Source organism: Sphaeramia orbicularis, chromosome 22 (genome assembly GCF_902148855.1).
Source record: "Sphaeramia orbicularis chromosome 22, fSphaOr1.1, whole genome shotgun sequence".
In the NCBI taxonomy this organism is placed as follows: Eukaryota; Metazoa; Chordata; class Actinopteri; order Kurtiformes; family Apogonidae; genus Sphaeramia; species Sphaeramia orbicularis.
The window spans coordinates 55,262,732-55,279,894 of NC_043978.1; the positions used below are offsets into that span (position 1 = coordinate 55,262,732).

Here is a 17,163-nt window from a genome sequence, read left to right on the forward strand (position 1 = left end):
GAAGGTCTGTGAAAAGTTGCATTAGCACATACGTGTCAATTCATAATAGGGACAAAAGGACAAAACTTGCTAGAAAATGTTTTGTCAAGTGAGGTCCGATGCAAAAGTGTGACATCTATGAAGTCTTACAAATAAATAAAATCATATCTTTGTCAAAATTAATCTGGTTTGGTTCTAATTTGTTGCATAAATGCATAGTGTCAAGATCAAGCACCATAAAAAGATTGTTCATGGTACTACTAAAAACAACTATCTAAAATTTCGGACACAGTTTCCTTTCAAATTCCAACAGGTCCGTCCTGACCATTGTTTAGACCAGGGCTGTCAAACTCATTTTAGTTCTATTAATACTGACCATAAGTCTTCTATTAGTTTATCAGACACCTATGATAGCTCTTCAGTTTTCATTCTCTTTCTAACCACAGGCCTAGATAGGAATGTTTACTCTCAGTCAGTTTCTCAATTCTGTATGTTTTCTAAGCTACTTTGTCTCTAACGATACCACAGGATACAGCACAACCCAGCTCCCTAAAACTTCCCAAAACAACTCCAAGATCTTGCATTCTTTCTGTTTGTATCTTATTTTTTTCCTTCTGCTTAGCGACAGCGTCATACATCATATTAACCAATCACATTTAAACTTAGCACAGGCTACTATAAGTTAGACTGACTTCCTGGACAGGTCAGAACTGACTTCTGAGAGAGGGTGGAGCTTCGTTTGTCAGTTTCTCACTTGTGCACAATAAAGGAAGGCCTGACTGACAACCAATTCTCCACGAATTTCTTTGCTGTTTACGCCTCCACGACAGTTCAGTTCCACTTTCAGCTAAATTTGATCTGCGGTGGGCCGAACCAGCAAAATAATAACAGAATAATATATAAATAATGTCAACTCCAAACTTTTCTCTGTGTTTAAGAGTGAAAAAAGTTCATTTACATTATGAAAAGGTTTACATCTACAAACTATCCTTTCAAAAGACATGAATAACATGAACAAACTGAAAAAATAAGTGTAATTTTAACAATATTCTGCCTCAGTTCATCATTTACACATGTATATTATAACTGACAGATCACAGTGGACCTACAAACACACAAAACATTTAATAACAGGCAGAATATTGTTAAAATTGTACTTACTTCTCTTAAGACATTACAAGTTATTCACATTTTTTGCAAAATCATACTTTGTTTTAGTGTAAATACATGAAAATATTTACATTTATAAAGAGAAACATTTGGAGTTGTCATTATTTCTATGTTATTCTGATAGTATTTGACTGGTCCTGCCCACTGGAGATTGAATTGTTCTGAATGTGGAACCCGAACTAAAATTGATTGTTAATATCTTCAGTGTAATTTTTGCATTTCACAAATTCATCCCAAGGGACTGGACCCTTTGGCGGGCAGGATTTGGCCCCCGGGCCACATGTTTGACACCTGTGTCTTAGAGAATACAAACATCTTGAGTAAATCTGTATAAATTTGTGTAATTGTGTATTGATGGAAATTCAGCTGCCTTTGTAGAGAATTGTGTTCACTCAACGCTTTCTGCTCACAAAATCATCTGCCATGACCTTGAACTACCACCTATCAAGATCAAACTTTCTGTAGCTCTACATCTTGAATATGTGTCGAAAATTACTTTTGTCTATCATTACTAGGTGAATATTGACCAAGGGATGTTTTTTAAAGTATGTTAAAAAAGGGGATTTTTTTCCCTCACCCTAACCCTAGACAAGTGAGGAAAAAAATGTCATCAGTAGAAAAACAAACTTCTGTGTGAAGGCCATAACCCCAGTACCTCAAGGAGCTGCTGTTTCCCTGAGGCCTTCATGTGAATTGTGGCCATCCGTTCGGCTAAGACAGACAAGGACGACTGCATCGCCAGCTGGTTGGCCATGTCCGAGTTCATGACATCAGTGGCCAGATCATCTGTGAAGCTGGTCTGTAGCCGGTCTATCTCCTCCTGCACACTCTGAATCTCATGTATGATATCCTGCAGAAAACAATAATACTATAGGTTATATGTAGATCATTTATGGTACTGAACATTATTTCCTCCGCCATGGAGGTTCTGTTTTTGTCGGCGCTGGTTTGTCTGTCTGTCTGTCTGTGTGCAAGATAACTCAAAAAGTTATGGACGGATTTGGATGAAAATTTCAGGAAATGTTGATACTGGCACAAGGAACAAATGATTAAAATTTGGCAGTGATCGGGGGTGGGGGGTGGGGGCACAGGGGGCACGGGGGGGCCACTGATCTGCCATGGCGGAGGTCTGCGCTCTACGAGTGCTTCTAGTTTTATTTTATTTTAGATGACCCATTTAGGAATCAGATACAGAGTTCAAATGGTTGGATGACTTGCTAACTATGACTTGGTATTTTTAGTTTCACACTGAACACCAAAACTGATATTCAACTGAATGCTTACTATGATAACTCTACCCTGTCACTACCAAAGCCCTCTGTGTGTCATACTGCTTAGGATATTTACTACAAACAAAAAGCAAACATACAAAGACCAAACTTACCTTGTGGGCCTTAACATGACTTTCAGGGCATTTATCTGCCTCCAGTGGCTCACTCAGTTTGTTCTCTAGAGCCTCCATTTTAGAAGAGATGGACTGAAGGGAACCCTGGTAATACTGTTGCCTCTCAAGAGCTTCATACAAAGACCTCTGCTTCTCGCTGATCTGTTAACAAGATTGGGGAGTACACAGAAAAGATATTTATTCTAACACTGAGGTAATTTACAATATTAAATGGCCCCACTGACCTGGTTTTGTTCGCTTACAATTAAAATATCTTAGACAAAAAAATGCAACGTTTTGCCACCACTTTCTCATGAGAAAAGATTCAGTGCAGCACATTAAGTTAGTGTGTTTTAATGAAAGTTTCTACCTTGTGAATATGTAAGGATGAATAAAGCAAAGTGATCTTGCTCTATTCACATACCACATTCTTTAATGTCTCCCAGGAGCGCTGCAGGTCATCTAAATTGGCCACAGACTCAAATGTTGGGTCATACAGTTCTTGGATTGGGGCTCTTGTGAGTGTTCCTCGGCCAATCTAAAACACAATTAGCAGCAGTAAATTCAAGTTAGTAATGAAGCATGCAGTAAATTTGTAGAAAAAATGTGTAAAATTTGTTTGTGCTGATTGATAAAACTGTTCCTCAGACATTACATGTCAGACTCTTAATGGGGAACTACAGATGTACAGATTCTTACAGAGATGCACGGTGGGCACATCTAAAATGAAAGTGGAAGTGGCAAAGAACATACACGCCTCCCACTCACCAAGTGTATCTATTTCTATTAGAGTTCAAATCTAATGAAAAAGCATGGAGGCAGATACCTTGGAAACAGCGGCCTCGGTATGAGTGACAGGGGAAGGAGAGCGACACACAGGAGGAGATGACAGCTCACTGTTAGTGCCTTCCTCCCCAGACTCCTCCGTTACCGGAGACAGGAGCGTGTGACAGCGACCGGCAGTTATCTATCAAGCCATGCAAAAAATATTTACAGAAGAGCACGCACGGACAGAGGAAATGGTCAAATTCATCATGCAATGACCTGAAAGCTCATCTTAGAAAGTACTGAGTACTGTGAAAAAGGGACGTGAAGAGGGTTTATAATCTGCATTAACTGCAAGAAATTCAAATCTGCACAATTTTTAAGCAAACACAAGAAGTAGCAGCAGAACACAATATGGGCTGGATCTACTAAGATCCCAGTTTGTGTACTAATTTGTGCGCACAATCTAGACTTTTGTGTATGTGGTTGAACCGTGGTTTGTGGGTGATTTACTCAGATTGCTTTCACAAATGACAACAGGTGCAAAGTCTTGGAGACCGCCTTATTCAAATGAGGATGTTGTGTGCACTACTGGTTGTCGTCATGGAGACAATATGCTGGAAAAACTGCTCCAGGATGCGCCAGCACTAATGGCAACAGTGTTCTGGAATGATCCAGATGCACGGAAATGAAACAGCGGTGCCGGATTCATTTAGAGGTGGGGGGGCCATGGGGGTTGTTGGATTGAATGACTGTCAGGCGCATATAATTCTGTCATAATGTAGCCTAATGTTGGTGTGTATTTTTAATCACAATCACCAGATCAAGTGGAAAAGTAGCCTATAAGAGTCCCATAAAGTGTGTGTGTGTGTGTGTGTGTGTGTGGGTGTGTGTGGGTGTGTGTTTGTGTGTGTGGGTGGGTGGGGGGGGGGCATAGGTCTCAATAATTTTTTCTTCTGTCATTCCAAAAATGTTCCCACGAGGGTGAAAAATACATTCTCTGTCTTGTTTCATTATTTCGATGTCTCCTTGTGTGTGCAATTACGCATCCAAACTGTCTGCACCTCCCTTTGAGATGTGGAAAATATAGTTTCTAGGAGCAAAATTGCTTTCAGGTTTGATAAATCACTGTGCGTGTGCTAAATCACTATATTTACATTTTCTCCTCCCACCACACACACAATTAGCGTAAACGCCCCATATTGTATATTCATTGCAATGAGTTTGCACACGTTTTTATGCACGCAAACCTTTAGCAGGTCCAGCCCATTGTCTATTAGTTTATGTAACAAGAATACATTTAGCAACATCTGCATATTATGTGGTGCTTTATATTTCATACCATAACAGCTTGTGCTGTTGTTTTCTTTGCTTTCTCTTCGTCCATGTCATGTAAGACCTCAGGCAGTCCCTCGATATCGCTGACCGTCAGCAGCATGGTGGCATGCTTCGCCTTTACTGCCAACATCTTGCACTTTGAATTCAGCGAAGCAATCTGCTCTTGATAACCTTTGATCTTCTGGGCTAGTTCCTGTATGAAAAATATAAAGTGCTCTTTATTTTATGCAGTAGTAAGGACATTCTGTCTGTGAGAAATAACATTCAGCACGATGATGTCAAAATATTGTATAATTTAGATTAACCTGTGATTAAACATGTTAAAAAAGACAGTATAGCTGTTCTGAAAGTTGGTCCAAGGCTGAGTTTGAACCTCCACAATAACACTGGATGTATTATTGATAATTACTTCGTGGTGAAGGATCTGTGCTTGCAGCTCCTGGATGTTGCTTGATGGGATCGGTCGGTCCTGAATGACACGGTGTGCTTCTTCAATCAGCCCCTGCAGGTCTCTAACTTCCTGTTCATATTGCTCGTATTGCACAACAGCCTCCTGGTTAAAGAATATAAGTTTGACAAGCATTATATATCCTCCATTAAATTTCCTTTTCAGTACAACAGTGTAGTCCAGTGGTTCCCAACCTTGTTTGGCTCGTGACCCCATTTTAACATCACTAATTTCTGGCAACCCCAGACATTCAAAACGGAGACTTCTTTTTTTTTGCCAAAATTAATTTGTTTTTGATCATGTATTAGTTTGGTATACTATGCTGCAAATAAACGTTAATTTTAGAGGACATTTAGTCTATATAAGGTATATTATTGTGGACAGAGGCAGTAAATCCAGGTGTAGATTACTGCACAAAGTGAGAATTTTATTTTCCTTGGTCAGGATCTGTCCAGTCAGTCCAGCTGTGATTTACAAGGCTGCAATTTAATACTGAACAAACAAGAACTGGAACTATGAATTATGAAAGAGCTGCAGCATCTGAAACTGACCACAATGAACATTTGACAGATAAACAGAACCACAGTGCTGCAGTTTCAGCTTCACAGTTTGTCATGTCTTCTATGTATTGTGATTGTCTCTTTTAACTCACCGTATATTTTTTATTAGTAAGTTTTTTGTATTTTTTTAACAATTACTACAAATTTCAGGTGACCCCATTTGAATTCCAGGAGACCCCACATGGGGTCCTGACCCCAAGGTTGAAAAACACAGGTCTAGCCTTTAAATGAAAATACCAACACATCAGTGATACAAGTACTCAATTAGAATTAAAAATCTTTGGTTGGAAAATGTTACTTAGGCACATGTATGTATGAGCAACAAAATGTAGGTAAAGCATTCAAGCATTTATTCAAACATATACATATTTATCATGTAAACATCATTGTCGTCAGGAGCTCACAAAATAAAAAAAAAAACAACACAGGAAAACTATCCAAAATTGTGCACACTGTGGAGCAGTGTCCGCCTGCTGTACCTGGAGGATGTTGCACTGCTGAATGGCCACATGCTGCAGATGACTGGCTTCCTGCTGCAGACGCAGACCAGTGCGACAGATGGCCAGGTTGGGCATCACCTCCTCTGGGACCTGCAGAGCACTCTGACACAGCTGAACTGCCTGGACCTGCTGCTTGAAGCTCTCCATATCTGCCAGAAGACGCTGCAGAAACAAGAAGAGTTAAGATAGGATCACACTGTTTACAAGGTCTAACATGTTAAGTCTGCAGCCAGGGTGCCGTATAGGAGCTGAGAGTCCACATTGCAGAATGTTTTGGCTCATGTCACCTGTCTCTGAGTCAGCTGTTCTTTAAGGCTTTGACGTGCCAACTCTGGTGAGGTCAGTGTGGCTTGGACCTGCTCCAGGGCAACATGCAGGGCCTTCACTTCATACTCCAGGGCTTCCATACTCTGAGGACATATCATCAATTTCAGACAAGACTGCTGCCAGAAATACATTATCACATCACCACGATACAAATTTCACACACAGTTCCTATAAAATGTATGCACAACTTTGGATGTTTTACCCTTTTATTTTCAAAAAGAGACTCGGGGTCAATATAATTTAGCTTGTTTTGATAATAATTTACAAAGACCTCTTTTAATTTAATGAAGGAAAAAAAACTTCAAAATCTTTCAAAATCATCATAAACTGTTGATACGTATATACTAGGGTTGGGAATCTTAGTTGTCAGGCCGATAGGATACGCATCTCGATGCAACATCTCCAAGCCGATACATTAAAGATATGTGTGTGGCATCTCACGATGCGATGTGATACGATTCACATCCAAATCACGATACAGAGCAATTAAGCACATTCTGATTGAACACATTCATTCTGGTAAAAAAAAAAAAAAAGCACTGCAATTCAATGAGCTTGATTATTTATTTATCAAATAAGAACATGACTTTTTACAAAGTGTCTTCAGTTCAATTTCAGAACATGTGTCTCACATTAAGCCAGGTGAAAAAGTTTGGACTTTGTTTCCAGTCGTTTCTCTGCATGTTTCTAACACTCAACTTCTTGCTCCCTCGCCGGATCAATTTGTAATGTAATGTATTTGTAATGAAGGTAAAACAGAAAAAGGTTCTGTCACTTTAAGAGACACCTGCACAAGGTATTCTGGGATGCGCTGTTGGAAATGTATGACACTGTTAAAGGAAATATCTCTGATATGAACGGCAGTATTTAATGCAGTTCATAGAGTAAAAAGTAAACGTTCATAAACCACATGTGGTCTCCTTCCTTCTAAGTCTGTCAGATTCAGACACAGACATTAAAGGATTCATCTGCGGCGCTTATGCCACAGTCCATCTGCGGAGCTCATACTGTTAGCATACAGTGTACACATCCACGAATCCACGGCGCACATTAACGTGTGTCTGAAGGAAAGAAAAACTTTACCTAAATAAACAGTAACACTTTTAAATGCAAGTAAAAATATATTGTATTGAACGGATCAAATTTTATGGATGCAAACATTCAATAACCGATGCATTGTGACATCGTTCCAAACTTTTCATTCACTCACAGCTTCTCTATCGGTGCACTGGGATCGTGCATGCACGTGTGGGCGTATCGATGCCTATCGGATAATCTTCCCATCCCTAGTATATACAATAACGACACATGTAAAACATTTACAATATTTTTAAATGACTGAGTGGACCACCTCCATAAGATTTGAGTATTTTTTCCAGCAAAACTAGTATTTGGTAAAGACACTGAGAATAAATCCTGGGACCCAGACTAACTACCTGTGTTCTATTTGAAAGTGGTCAAATGTGGTCAAATGTGTGTGATCTTGTCGATCTCTGTACCTTATCTGCATCTTCCAAGCTCTGGAGTCGGATCTTGATGTTTTGCTGGAGTTCCTCGGTGTGCCGACTCAGTTCACATACCTGCTGACTCATAGTCTCAACCTGCAGCACCTCAGACAGGAGATCCACCTTCTCCACCATAGATTCCAGGTCTCCATGAAGTTCTCGAGATTCTCGCAGGACAGCCTGAGTAAAGAGCAACAAGGCAAAACATCTTCACAAACTCTCAGCACTAGAAGGTCTGCTCAGGGAGGGGACAATGAACAATTCTATCGAGTTTAGATACGAATACAGCCAACAGAGCTGTGGGACACAAAGGATATTGTGGAATATCTGGCCACAGATTGGATGCTGGGTTCGGAGTAACCCTAAATATAGTTATATTTTCTGAAGAAGTGCTTTATTGAAAAGAAAGTTTAACTTACAAAAAGACAGTAAATATGTTGGATAGACGTAAATACAACCTCTCATATTTACACCATTTGACCTGGACCATATGTCAGAGTAAATTTTGTCTAAACTTTGTTTTTATAATTAGGTTACGAAAGTTTATTTTTAATGTAAGCTACAGAGGGAGTATTAGGACTTCAACAATATTGCAGTTTCTCTACAGTAAAGCCGTTTCAAACCACACATTTTTGTGCAAAAATTCATAGAGAATTTTTAAGAACTGTTTCAGTGGGTTCTGATGAATGCTTAGGCATTACTGCAAAAAGTTTGTGAAAGGAAAAACATATTCAGAGGGAGTTTGATTTCTGCCAATTTGAAAAATGAATGCCATTTTTCCAACTGATGCTACCAATAATTGTAAACCAACCCCCTGAGCCACTCTCTACAATACACTATCAAAGGGAAACACAAAGACAACAGTGTTGCTCAGGTTAGCAAAAGGCAGTTTAAACAAACTTCAAACCAGTAATCTGAAAATTAAAATATGAGTAAGTAAAAAAGGTACGGAAAGACATTACACTACACACGACTGTATCAGCTGGACTCCAGTTCCTTGGCCAAAACTAACAAATTAAAATAACACAGGATCCCTGCACTGGACCCAGTGTGAATAATTGACATGCAGAGAAATTCCCCAACACATTTTTTTATCTGCACTGGATTTTCACATCTCAGTAGTATGAAACTGGAATTTAGATTGACTGGATTACTCTCATTTATAAATCTGTGTAAAATCTGAAAAATATCTATGACTTATTAATGAATATTTATGTAATTATCTTCATCTATTAACATTATCCATTTTAAATTAGTAGTTTAACTTTATGGGTCAAAAGTCTAGTCAAACTATTCACAGTGACAATTTGATATGAAATGTGAATTTGACTTGCCTGGTACATTCGTATTTGTTCCTGCAAATGAACGGAGGAATTCCAGATGATGTTTGCCCTCACCAGGCTTTTGGCTTTCTCTGACCACCTCAAAATGAAGTCCAGCATCTCATTATACTCATCTAAATAGCAGACAGCCTGAAGAGAAAATAAAACAGACACGCATAAATATACAGCAAAAAAGTTTAAGCGTGTAGTAGCACAGTATTACAAAACTGTGTTATGATAGAAAAGGTGACATGCCAAACCTTCTTGAGCCAGTTGTTTCTGCAGTCAGCTAGTCGTGTTGTCTGGTGATGCATCTCAGATAGCTTGTTGATGGCATCACTTAGCTGTTTGGCCAGAAGAGGATTTCTGCGGCCAAATTCTTGTACAGCAGCATCTAATTCAGAGAGCGTGTGACCACAGCTATCCAAGTCCTCAGCCAGGCTCTACGAACACATATGGAATATGAATACATCCAAGAAGGGTCATTCCATGGCAATTCAACCAATGGTCCCACATGACCCCCTCAGAAAACTCGGAAGAAATTCACACTTGTTCACCAACAGATAAACAAACACATCCAAAATTTTAATGTCACATCTGTAGTAGTTTAGCAGATACAGCCGTTTGAAAAATTTTTTTTTTTTAATTTTGTAAATGTGCTCTTGGTCCAACTTTGAGCAGCTCTATGTCCTTAGGTATTCCATCCACACTGAAACTGAAACTGAAACTGAGTGTCTGGGCTGAAACCCCCTGAACAGAGCAGACTGTGCATCAGAAGAACTGTGTGCTCCTTCATGTTTGGTCCATGAGGCCTTGAAATCAGGCCCAAAGGCTCATTCTGCAAATGTCCTCTGTCTTCAGACTGTCACTGGGACAGAATGGATGAATGGACACACCTCATGTTTTTACATGGATTCTTCTGGTCCAGATGCAACAATCTACTGAAAAAGACCACATTTAATGAAAAGTGTTGATGTGAGGACATGAAGAAAATGGGTCCATTTACATTTGTCACAAAAATACTCTTTATTTGAGCACCCAAATTACCATGTGGCCAGTTAATGAACATTTTTAAATTTTGACCATGTCTTCATATATGTTTACAGATGTTGTACACAAAATTTTAGCTTTGGGATAGAACTGGTTCTGTTTTTAATATTTTTTTTACTGCATGACTATATTTTCTTCAAACTGTATCCAAACGTAGGTGTAAATGTCATTTTGAACAGTAGAATGGCATTGATTATTGCACCAGTTATGATAATATTGCAGATATTACACTATTACAGATATGACATTAAAATTTTGGATGTGTTGGTTTATCTGGTAGGTGAACAAGTGTGAATTTTTTCAGAATTTTCTGAGGGGGTCATGTGGGGCACTTTCTGAAATTTGGTTGATTTGGGATGGAATGACCCAGAATTACAATTTTGAACTTTAAAAGTTGAGGACTGGTAAGCTTGCTGAAACAAACACAAGTTAAGACAGAAGGAAATTAGACAAAAACCTTCACTTCTTCTTTGGCATGTTCAACATCTGGGGATTTTTCCTTGAATTTAGCAGAAACAGCTTTCAGTTTCTCTGAGATGTCATGTATTCTGGAGCTGAAGTCCTCTTTAATTTCTCTAGTCTTCTGAATCTCTCTCTCTTTTAAAAGAACCTAGAAAATATGGAAATAAAAAGCAATAGCACAACAAAAAGAAATGGTGTATAGTGAAACATGCCTCTGCAAAAGGTGTCTATTGTCATTTTATTGAAAATCGATTCAAACAATAAAGTACCTGATCCTCAATAGCACCTAGTGCAAGTGAAACCTCAGCCAGCTGCATGGAGATTTCAGAGGGTAGTATGGTGTAGAGGTCCAAGTACTTGCTCTGTTGCTGCTCTGCTAATTTATCCACATTCTGGCGATAGGTGATCACATCTCCATGTACAACCTACACACAGAACCACAGCACCCATACTGTCAAAAAATACTGCAAAATACATACAAACATGTACTAAATTTAAAGGGAAGTTGTGGGAATGACTAAACTACAGCACATTTTTTTGTTGACAGATGTACCTCGAGCTCTTGCAGTAAAGAATCAATGTCTGGTGTGGGATTGAGGAGGAGTTCCCTGGTCTCCTGAATCCAGGTTTTTACAACACTAAGCTCCTTCTCCACCTCCTCTCTGTCTCTCAGTTCCTGAGCTGCCTGTGCTCGCTTGGTCCGGGACTGTGTCAGGAGGCTGCAGGCAAACAAAGTGTCAACTTTTATTCGAATAGTGAACCAGACTACTTGCTTAACTTGAACAGAATAATTTTGATGGTAACATAGTAAACACCAACACAACTTAGTGAATCAAATCACTCACTTAAAATCATCTCAGTAACACAATCAATCAGCAAAGACTAGTCATCAGCACCTTTCCATTTGGTCCTGCACAGCTCGGATCTCCTTGAGGCTGGGCAGTTCTTCTTGGTCATTGGTTGGAGAAGGCACTTCCACGTCATGCAGCAGGCTGAGGGCATACTGTCGCAGCAGTGTGAGGGATGACAGCTCTCTCTCTAGATCTTGGCTCAACAAATCATGCTGGTCCAGAAGTGACTGCAGTGTGGCTTTGGAGGCCTTCTCCACAGCACTGTCCGGGACACGACTCTGCAGCTCGTCAGCGACCGCTCGGACTTTCACCATCTGAATAAAATCATCATTAGACAATATAAACTACAAATAAACTGTGCTTATATACTGCAACACCATCATGTGCAATATCAACATTGTTTAAAATACCAAGTGCATAGATTATTACAATTCACTATTATTCTAAATATCGTTTACAACTCTACTACATACTACTTCATATCAAATGCAGATACTTTTACTCCTCTTATATCTTATTTTCAGTCTTATTCATTTTATTTTTTACTTTATTTGAATTACTTCGATGATTGTCTTACAAGTCACTGAGTTGAATGTTTTGATCGGTGGCGATTTCTTTCAGACTGCAGGGGAAGCTCATCTTCCCCTAAAATTACCAAAATTAAATGCTCAAATCTGTTCAGTTGTTTTCATTTCATTGACTCCAAATGTGTTGGAACACGTTCATCTCTCAGACCAGTTGGTTCAGAATCAGTTTGATCCCAGATCAGTGGACTGGATGTTGTTCACTTCTCCTCCATTCCCGTGTCTGTGTTTTCTCCTCCATCTCTGCTCAGTGCATTTGTCCGTAGACGCTCAGCGTCCATGCACTTCAATGGGACTGAGTGGAACTGCTGGAAACTGACTCTAAACTGGACGCTAATTGGATAAATGTCACGATGTTGTCCCGCCCCCAGACGCCAGGCGTCTCTGGGGGTGAATGGAGCTGTGGGCGGAGCTTGGCCAGGCTGAACGCTGAGCTTCCACGTGCTGATTGGAGGATCAGTCCAAAGGCTGAATCCCGTTTGATTGACAGCTGTTTTCAGATCTGCTCCTTCACTGACACAGTTCAGTTTAATACCGTCACACATTCTGCTGGGAAATCACACAAACCAAATGACTTGTTCATTTCTTGCACTGTAAATAAAACACAGTCATTGTACTTCCTTGTTTCAATTTAACATAATTTCAGCGTTTTCTTGTTTAGTTGGTACGATAAGGTCACTGAGCATTTTCTGAAAAAGGAACGGAGGACGAATTTATGTTTAAATAACTGGACTTCTTTTTTTTTTTTTTTTATGTAAGCTGACAATGAGCTTCCCCTGTCTGAAAGACGAGCAGCCGCCACTGGTTTTGATGTCATGTCAAGTTAGAGGATGTCAAGTCAGACACTTTCATAACTAAGTGCTGAATATTTTGTGTGTGTACCTTCTCTCTGAAAGTCCACCACTCCTGTGCTGTGTCCTCCAGCACTCTCTCCTGTCCCCGTGCCACACTGCGTAGCCGTGTCCAGCGCTGCCACACGGTCGTCATGGAGCGGCTGATTGTGGCCTTGCTGGCATCACTGCCCACCAACTCCAGCTGGGCAGCCTGCTCCTCTAAACCACTCAGCTTCTCTTGAAAACCATTCACCAGCGATACAAGGGACTGAAAAAAACGTGACACAGTTAAGTCCACAGTAATAACAGAGGCACTTTTTCTTAATATACTAAACGACTCGCTAGTTTTCCTCTCACTCGATGACTGCAGAGTTTCTCTTCAGCCTCCTGGCTCGTGGCTGCCTTTGCCGTTGAAAATTCAGTCAGCTTCTTTTCGGCCTCATTCATTAGCTCAATGACAGTCTGCCTGGCTTCCTGGTATGACTTCCACTGGGCCACACAGCTACAGAAACATGTTACAACAGCATTCAATTCACTTTGATTTTTTTAAGCAATAAATTACACTTCATGCAAATCAGTTGTTTTTTCTTTTAAATTTGATTTAGAAATTTGTAATTATAAAACTCCAATGGACCCCCAGACTATCTACCTTGGTCTAATACCTGATGATGTAATTAAAAGAGAAGACACTTGCTTATTTAAAATTTTAATTCTTGCTGCACAAAGGTAGTCACAAGGAACTGTTTAAAAAGTGACCCTCTTCTACCACAACAATGGCTGGATATTATAGAAGAAATTTATACCATGGAAAAATTAACATTTCATCTGAGGGTTAAGATGGGAACTTTTAAGCGAAGATGGGAGAACTGGATCATATTCAAGGACAGTAATTCTTGATATCAGATCAGGTACAGAAAAGCAGTCGAATGCATAAGGAACAGCATCCCCCCCTTGTTGTATTGTGTGAGTTTCTTTTTTTTGTTGTTGTTGTTTTTGCACTGTAAAAGTGATTTAAAATATTAAAATAAAAAGTAAAAAAAAAATTGATTTAGAAATTTGTGACTTTCATCTCAGACATTCAGAGGTTTTTCCTGGGATGACCTGCATTGTCCCTAATGCACCGTCATGATTTCTTCACCTGTGAAGAACATCCTGGTGACACTGAAGCTGATCTCGAACTTCCACACCCCTCTGCTTTGCTGACTGGACGCTGACCCTGAGCTGCTCTTTTGCTGTGGGGTTGACCAGATTCTCCAGCTGAGGCATCAGAGTCTGCAGCTCTTCCAGGTGGATGAGGAACTCCTGCTCCGTTGCCATGATCCCCCCCTGCTGCCGGAGACACTCTTCATAGTTTTCCACGTCCACACCTAGGCTTGCTTGCTGCAGGAAGGATACAGCATCCTCCAACCATTCACAGGCTGACTGCATCCTGAAGTGGTATTTCTGACAGAACACCAGGGCTTCCTCCAGAGTAATCTTTACACAAAGAACAAGGAAAAAGTTGATTAGTGACTGACTTGGCTGATTAAAGGCGTTAAAGAAGCAACTTGTGATAATCACCATTTTAACCCTTTCATGCATAGTGGTCATTACAGTAGACAGCTATTCTACCGCTGTTCTCTTGTATATTCATGGATTTTGTTGTTTTACTTGCATATCAGCCAACACAGATGGATGCTAACTGGTCAAAACACAGGAATGTCCTGTCAGAGAGTGAACTTTATTTGATCGCCATTCCAACATTTATAAAGTAGCTCCTTGTTTTGGATAATCCCTTATGGTCCAACTAAAGCAAAAAATTAATTTAAAAGTAAAAATGTGGGTCATTTAGCAACACTAATCTGTTAAATTGTCTCTAAAATGTTCTGTCAGAGAGATTTTGAATACTGTGTTTTGACCCTTACGCACCATCCCATATATTACATAGCATTACTATAACTCTAATGTTCTTGATAAACCTGACTTGCAGTAACGTACGAGTGTTAATTAATTGCTACTTGTTATTAGACTGTAATTAACACTTTTTTTTTTCTGTTTTTGTTTTTAACAAAAAGTTGCTTTTCTTGTTGCATATTATCTGAGTGAGTAATAACTACTATTACAGTATGTTAAAAATGTGAGAAAACATTCGATTAGCAGCATTAAAATGTGAGCAAAAATGTGTTTCATAGTTTCAGTCAGTAAATGCATGTTTCTTTGCTTCAAAAATTAAACGTATAGAGTCCAGCTGAGTGGCTACTTTTGTAACTCCATGAAAAATAGGTTCATAAAAAAAAATTCAATCGTATTGTTTTTTTTTTTTATGCATAAAGAGGAATAAAAACACTCAGGAAAAAAAATCTTGAATAAGATTCTCATAATTCATGCATGAATGGGTTAAATTAATACTAACAGCGTCATGTTCTGCTGGGAATCAAAAGGCATAAGAAGAAATTCTCATTGGCCTGAGTAATAGGGAGCTTCGACAGAAGACGTCAATGAACTTTCAGCCAAACCTGTCCAGTTGTGGCTGTAATACCACATTGTACCACTAGAGAAAGTAGTGAGTCACTGTAGCCTTGAATCTGCGTCCCTGTTCCCAGAGTCTCAGTCTGCCCTAGTCCCATAAACTGTCATACAAAGTAACTCAACAGATAATTTTAATCTTCTTTCCATTAATATAGAGGGCGAGGGAATGAACTAAATACTAAATACAGCTGGATACAGGAAACACAAGAAGGATTCATGCTTTTTGTAAACTGATAATTGTCATCTACTGCTTGAAGAAACAAGTAATAAAAAAAAAACAAAAAAAAAAACAAAAAGCAAGTCAGTAATGCAGTTACTTTATGCTGCTGGAGACAGCTCTCAGCAATTGAATGGATAAAGTTTCAGAACTTGCAATGCTTGGCATGTTGGTGATGTAGCAACGCATATGAGTCGCTGAGTTACGTCATTATGTTTGCCAAGTTTGTTGATAAGTAGGTGACATCATTTATCTATGAAACCATGACCTGACTATTCAAAACAGATCTTTAGTGCAGTTATTGGCAATACAAACTGTAAATGAAAGCATTTCTGGAGGCAGTACAGCAGACTCAGAGCGACAGTGGCTCTCAACTTGTTCTAGAGGTGATACAGAGCTGAGAAAAGTCAAGTTCATATCTGCAATACATACACGGACAACTTTAGTATGATGTCAAAACTGTTCTTTCTGAACACATGATAATTCAAGGTCATTTCTTTGACATTTAAGTAAAAGAGAGTAAATAATTCATTTAACCCTCCGCTATCCAGGTGCATCATTTAGACACACTTTGCACTTCATTTTAAAAAACTTCATATTATTTTTCACAATTTAAATCAGGTTAGAATTCAAAAGTTGTTCATTTGTGCATGATCTTTAAAATTCTGTCCACCAACTCAAATGTGCACATTGTAAACAAAAGAAAATGACCAGACTAGCATCTGTCTGCCAAGTGTGCCTAAAACGCACTATTTCTAACATTTGATCTGTATGATTAGGACTGAGCTGGATTTACAGAAATAAAATCAAATTTGAGCAGAAAAATAAATCAATATATAATATTTAATAGTTTGATTTATAGGTGTGCATTTTACGCACACTTGGTGACAGATGCTAGTATTTTTGAACATTTGACCTAGCGCCAAAAATAATAATAATGCAAATTAACCAGTGTTGAAGTTAATCATTGACATATGCCAGGATGAAAAAATCTAATAATATGCGATCCAATTTTTATATAGTATATTGAAAAAAACATTTTTTTTGTTTTTTGCATCCAAAAAAAAAAAAGGTTTGTTTCCATTACAAACACAGCATTTAAAGGGTTAAAAACTGTGACAATTATTGAGTATTTGGTATTTTTATTTACGGCTCAAGTTGATGAAATAGAAAAAACTGTAAAAGAATGAAAAACAAACTGTATGAAATTTTTTGACATTATTCCACAAGTGTGTGAAAAAGGCACACTTGGTACTTAGTAAGGGCCTTGGAGGACAGGCTACCAGAGGGTTAAGGCAACAATAACCATAACAAATGACCTATTTTGCTTAAATGATTATATTATTGTGTTATTTCCATG

The 17,163-nt window shown here is 38.9% G+C and overlaps 1 protein-coding gene across 1 annotated transcript in view; it reads right to left on the reverse strand.

Annotated features, from left to right (window-relative positions):
• Positions 1 to 17,163, reverse strand: part of syne1b (spectrin repeat containing, nuclear envelope 1b) — a 211,586-nt gene that overhangs the window by 68,001 nt on the left and 126,422 nt on the right. Inside the window, exons 77-94 of the mRNA XM_030126274.1 lie at positions 14,217 to 14,554; positions 13,436 to 13,580; positions 13,128 to 13,346; positions 11,707 to 11,975; positions 11,364 to 11,529; positions 11,080 to 11,235; positions 10,806 to 10,958; positions 9,559 to 9,741; positions 9,311 to 9,448; positions 7,971 to 8,156; positions 6,432 to 6,554; positions 6,124 to 6,306; positions 5,046 to 5,189; positions 4,641 to 4,829; positions 3,360 to 3,500; positions 2,958 to 3,071; positions 2,534 to 2,695; positions 1,805 to 1,999 (exon numbers count right to left, since the gene is read on the reverse strand). Of these exons, the coding sequence (XP_029982134.1) occupies positions 1,805 to 1,999; positions 2,534 to 2,695; positions 2,958 to 3,071; positions 3,360 to 3,500; positions 4,641 to 4,829; positions 5,046 to 5,189; positions 6,124 to 6,306; positions 6,432 to 6,554; positions 7,971 to 8,156; positions 9,311 to 9,448; positions 9,559 to 9,741; positions 10,806 to 10,958; positions 11,080 to 11,235; positions 11,364 to 11,529; positions 11,707 to 11,975; positions 13,128 to 13,346; positions 13,436 to 13,580; positions 14,217 to 14,554 (3,204 nt within the window). The remainder of the gene's footprint in view (positions 1 to 1,804; positions 2,000 to 2,533; positions 2,696 to 2,957; positions 3,072 to 3,359; positions 3,501 to 4,640; positions 4,830 to 5,045; positions 5,190 to 6,123; positions 6,307 to 6,431; positions 6,555 to 7,970; positions 8,157 to 9,310; positions 9,449 to 9,558; positions 9,742 to 10,805; positions 10,959 to 11,079; positions 11,236 to 11,363; positions 11,530 to 11,706; positions 11,976 to 13,127; positions 13,347 to 13,435; positions 13,581 to 14,216; positions 14,555 to 17,163) is intronic.